The sequence below is a fragment of the Morone saxatilis genome, unplaced genomic scaffold (assembly GCF_004916995.1).
Source record: "Morone saxatilis isolate NCDOM2014 unplaced genomic scaffold, NCSU_SB_2.0 Contig4, whole genome shotgun sequence".
Lineage (NCBI taxonomy): Eukaryota > Metazoa > Chordata > Actinopteri > Moronidae > Morone > Morone saxatilis.
In genome coordinates, this window is record NW_023339984.1 from 12,066,922 (window position 1) to 12,071,967 (window position 5,046).

Sequence of the window (5,046 nt, forward strand, 5' to 3'; positions counted from 1 at the left end):
CACACACACACAAACAAACACCTCCTATGATTAACTGTTGACCTTTCAGTAGTGAACAGAGTACCGGTTCCGTTGCTGCTCAGCAGAGACATCAACAAATACTGCAAGTTTCTCTGGAGGAATTCAAGTACTGCCAACTACAACCGGTGTGTATACAGTGTGTGTGTGTGTGTACAGCTCCAATCATTCAAACACACTCCTTTGGCGAGATGTAGTGTTTTCTTAAAAAAGTTTTCTTAAAATTATAATTTAAAACAGGTTTAAAAATAAAATAAATTCAGATTATCGAAAGGAACAGATTTATGTTACAATATGAAAGTTTAAACATCAGCACAAAACGTTTGCTTTAATACATTTAGACTGCATAGTAGGTTAAGTTGTTGTGAATGAATCTAAAAAGTTTTTTCCTTCAGGTGTGGTCGAGCCAACAGTAACTACAGATCTGAGACCTGTCTGGATGTGACAGTGAGTATCAGACTTTGATTTTGTTACTCGGAGTGTAACACTATGTGTATTCCTGTGGTAAGCTGGGTTTATAGCATGTACCTGTACACATAAAGAGCTTAAAATCCAGTAGCAAATAAATCACATCCCCGTTATCAACAGATCCCAGATGATCATCTGGCTGGATGTGACATTTACACTGAGGCGGATTCACCTCGCAGGACTGAGCTCCGCCCTGACGGCGCTGGACTCCCCGACACCGACTTCCTGATGTACCTCCACATACAGGCCACTGACAAGTGTAAATCCGAAGTAAAGACCCACTGAAAATCTTTGATATTAAAACACATCTAAGAAGTTCAATAATTAATGAAGTGTGTATGTAGCACTTCAAAATGTACGAAGTGTGTTACAAAAAGCCAACAGTGGGAAACTACTTTATTGTTTTTTAATTTTTTAACTTCACTCACTGTTTTGATCTTTGTGCCCCCAAATCCAAGAGATAACTTATCAGACTGTATTTAACAGCATTATGACATCTTTTGCCTTGTATATTCATTTTAGGAAGCATTGTGTTTTTTATTTGCTTACAAAACAGCAGCAACAGACACACATAAAGAATATTGCTGCGTTAAAACATAAAAATACATCACTGTATGTACATTGGAGACATTTACCAACATCAGATTTCTACAAGACCAAGATGCAAACTTTAATTCAGTGATGATATGAATGAATGAATTAATACATTCTCCTTCATTAGCTTTGAATCAAATGTTTCTTCTCTGGGCTCATGAAAACTGTGTGCAGCTGTCATTCTCTGCTGTTTCTACCTTCCTCCTTACATCCTGTTCACCCCTCAGCCCAATGTGTTGGCCTACGCTGTCCACTGCCAGACGGACGCCCACGGGCGACCTGTAGCTGGGGTGGTGGTCATCTGCAGGGACAGACTGACAGGAGCAACATACAACCACCAGGCTACCGTACAGGTACCTTTAATAATATTAATAATATTAATAATATTAATAATATTAATAATATTAATAATATTAATAATGTTACTTGAGGCTGCAGAGATTGCGCAATGGTAATGGTGTTCTTATCATCTCTGGTTGTTATTTGGTTCACTACAACATGGAGGCAGCTATATGTGCACAGTATTTGGGTCCAAGACAAATGTTCCTACAGGGACAATAAAGTGAAAGTGTATCGTACTGTATCATAAAATAATATTTTCTGTGAGTTTTTAACTGTGTGTTGATGTGTTGAATCTTTTTTTTTTTCAGACTGTGATCCATGAGCTGTTTCATGCACTTGGTTTCTCTAAACATCTCTTCCACACCTGGAGAGACTGTTCCTCTACTTCTCCAGGTTGAGTTTATTACACATTGTAACTCACATTAAAGATCATACTGGTTAGAAAATTATTCTTCTAATGTGTTTCTCTTTGAGTTGTGCTGCAGTGGGAGCTGACTGTTTTCCTCGAGGCAAAGTGACTCACTCTGATGAATCGGGCCAGATGAGGATTTATACCCCATCCGTCATTTCAGCCCTGCAGAAGCACCTGGCATCTGCTGACCCTGAGTTAGGGGGGCCGCTAGAGAACCTGGTACCGTGCAGCTCCGACTTAACCCTTTTCCAGTTTTATCATGTGCTCTTCTTACATGTTTTACACTTTTTGTCTTCAGGATGTAGCTGTGGGCAGAGTCTCCTCCCACTGGGAGGCCCGAGTGCTGCAGGGGTCCATCATGGCGGCGGTGCTGGGGGACTCGACCACAGTCCGAATCGACTCAGCCACCTTGGCGGCGTTACAGGATACAGGCTGGTACACTGTCAACTTGAGCCAGGCACAGAGTCTAGTCTGGGGAGACGGTAAGGAAAGAGTGCGTTAGATATTAAATGTTATCATATAAATACATAAATACATGTAAAATCAGCATTATTACAAACAGGAAAGTAGACAGCCGGACTCATTTATAAGATCATATGCCAGAAATATACATTTCCATAAATAAATGTGTTTTTGTAGGTGAAGGAGCCATGTTTGGTTCCCTGTCAAACTGTCAGGACAGGTCCTCATCCTTTTTCTGCACTGGCAGGTAGATTTATAATTATGTTTGCTTATTATAAGTTATGTTTTCAAGTTGAACGTGAGTCACCTTTTTCTTTTCATACCACATTTCCAGCAGTTATGTTTGCATTATTCCTTCTTCTCAGTGGATTTGGGTGTCATTATCTTCACCTCCACAAGGGGGAGTGCCAGACTGATCAATACCTGGAGGGGTGTCGAGTGTATAAACCTCTCCAGAATGGAGTAAGTTGCATTTACTCAACTAGTTTTCTTGCAAATCATCTTCACCAAACAATATAATTAGGATTATAAAATAAATTAAATTATTTTTTACTCTTATTTCAGTTGCCAGAAGACTTCTTTTCCTATTTATCAAAATAGTAAAACATAATGTGCATTTTTCATAGTCTTGCTCTGGACAGATTTCCAGTTATGTAATGCAACAATATGGGATCAACCCTATTTTTCATGCTATCACTTTTTCACTCTTTTTTTCCCCTCCTTTTGTCCTCCAGAGTGAATGTTGGAAAGAGGAAAATGGCAGGAAGTCAGCTGAAGAAGACTGGAGCGGGGAGATCTTTGGCTCTGACAGCCGTTGCTTCTTCTCCAACCTGACCAGACAGGTGTGTGTGTGTGTGTGTGTGTGTGTGTAAAATGCTTGATAGTCTACTCTACTACTTTAACATTAATTCCTTCTTTCTCTACCTCTCTCAGAGTCAGTCTCTTTTGTTCAGCAGCCCTGTGGAGGGACGATGTTACAGACACAGGTGTACTGGACCAAACAGGTACCAAATCCAGGTGTCTGGCTCTGAATGGGTAGACTGTCCAGCAGGTGGCACCATTCAGGTAACAAGACACAACAACATATGAAAATATGTATGGTTTAAATCAGTTGAGGGATACTAATCACTGCATTTGAGGTGTTTTTTTCTTAGCTAATAATATCCAACCGTAAGACAAGGAGCCCAGCTTGGGTTTTCTTACTAATGTTAAGCCCAAATGAACTGAATAAAGCTCATAAAAGCCAGAGTGCTGCAAGGAAACATACTTTGCCTTCTCCACCATTCAGAGTTTGACGATGATGTACTCATGTTAAAAAACTCTACATGCAGCACCAAACAGATCCCCAATTTATTTTATCTTTGCTGTTTTTAACCCCTCAGATAAAAAGATACCAGGGTTTAGTTTCCTGCCCTGACAGGAGGTTATGTCTGTACCCTGACGTTGCTCCTCCCTCAGACAATGTCAATATATTTCCTGCTTCTATTACAAGGCAAGTATGATTTTAAACAACCACCTTCTTGATTTACAGGAACCCTTCACCTCATGCTAACTTTACTTTACTGCTTTTTGGTCAGTGATCCATGTGAGACTTTAACTTCAGCCCAGAACGGGACCTGGTCACCTCTTAGACCTCCTACAGAGCTCACTGTAGCCACAGCGCTCGGCATCACTGCTGCTGTGTGTCTCCTGGCTGCAGTCGTGGTGTCTTACAGGAAATGTCGCATGGTCAGGATTCACGCTGTCCCCGGAGCACCACAGTGATCTGTAGCATGTAACACTGCATGTAAAAACTTTTAATGTTTTTGTTTAATAAAATGTTATTTAGTTTTTCCTTTTTCTCCTCTGTCACATGTTTTAAAGCATAATTATCATTTTAATGTGGGAGGGAAATACATATTAAAATAGAATATTGAGAAAACATTGCAAAACAAACAACACAAGGCTCTTTAACAAAATGAAAGTTTGTATTTCCTTCATGTTGCACAATGGATAAATAAAGACATTATAGACTCTCAAGTAATGAAATACAGTAAAATAACAGAACCAGAAGGTTGAAATAAAGATTATTGCTATTAACAAATACATTGTAAAAGTACATTTTTATGTAGTGAGAGATATTGTTTCAAATCTTAATATATGTACAGATAAATTATCTTCTAAGCTCAAAGCCGGTGTATTATGACAAAATATTAGAAAGCAAAGGAAGAAGAATTAGTAAGGGTTTAAATAATAGTACAAATTTAACTATCCTGGTTAAAGATCAAACACTGAATTAGTACAACATATTTTTAAAAGATAAGTTTATTTGATAGGACATGCATTTAAAACAGTAGGAATAAAATATGGCCTAACCTGGTTATAAAGGCTACCTTTGATTAAACTAAAAGCTGATTTATCGTCTCCACACTGCCTCTGGAGCGAGTGCTGTGATGAGCCAACACTGGCTGAAACCAAAGACGTCGCTGGACCTGAAGTGAATGACTGAATGTAAAATATCCAACTTAGAACTAACTTGAATGTAGTGCTGCCCCGATGTGTTTGTTCAGTTGCAAAAAAAATTAAAAATAAAAAATAAGATAAGGATTTGCATCACCTCATCACGTAATCACATGACTTCATGGACAAAAAACAATACCGAAGAGTGTGAGGAACTCACTGAAGAGAGTGAGGAGCTCAGTGAAGAGAGTGAGGAATAGTGATGGGAATTCCGGCTCTTTTTAGAGAACCGGTTCCTTTGGCTCGGCTCA

The 5,046-nt window shown here is 39.1% G+C and overlaps 1 protein-coding gene across 1 annotated transcript in view; it reads left to right on the top strand.

Moving 5' to 3' along the window:
- The window catches only part of LOC118338464 (leishmanolysin-like peptidase 2), a 4,477-nt gene extending 474 nt beyond the window's left edge, over positions 1 to 4,003 (top strand). The window contains exons 2-13 of the mRNA XM_035675763.1: positions 53 to 146; positions 414 to 465; positions 607 to 756; positions 1,308 to 1,433; positions 1,731 to 1,815; positions 1,908 to 2,053; positions 2,133 to 2,316; positions 2,474 to 2,543; positions 2,662 to 2,758; positions 3,031 to 3,146; positions 3,250 to 3,361; positions 3,679 to 4,003. Coding sequence (XP_035531656.1) covers positions 53 to 146; positions 414 to 465; positions 607 to 756; positions 1,308 to 1,433; positions 1,731 to 1,815; positions 1,908 to 2,053; positions 2,133 to 2,316; positions 2,474 to 2,543; positions 2,662 to 2,758; positions 3,031 to 3,146; positions 3,250 to 3,361; positions 3,679 to 3,798 — 1,352 coding nt within the window. The 3' untranslated portion in view covers positions 3,799 to 4,003. The remainder of the gene's footprint in view (positions 1 to 52; positions 147 to 413; positions 466 to 606; positions 757 to 1,307; positions 1,434 to 1,730; positions 1,816 to 1,907; positions 2,054 to 2,132; positions 2,317 to 2,473; positions 2,544 to 2,661; positions 2,759 to 3,030; positions 3,147 to 3,249; positions 3,362 to 3,678) is intronic.
- Positions 4,004 to 5,046: the final 1,043 nt, after the last annotated feature.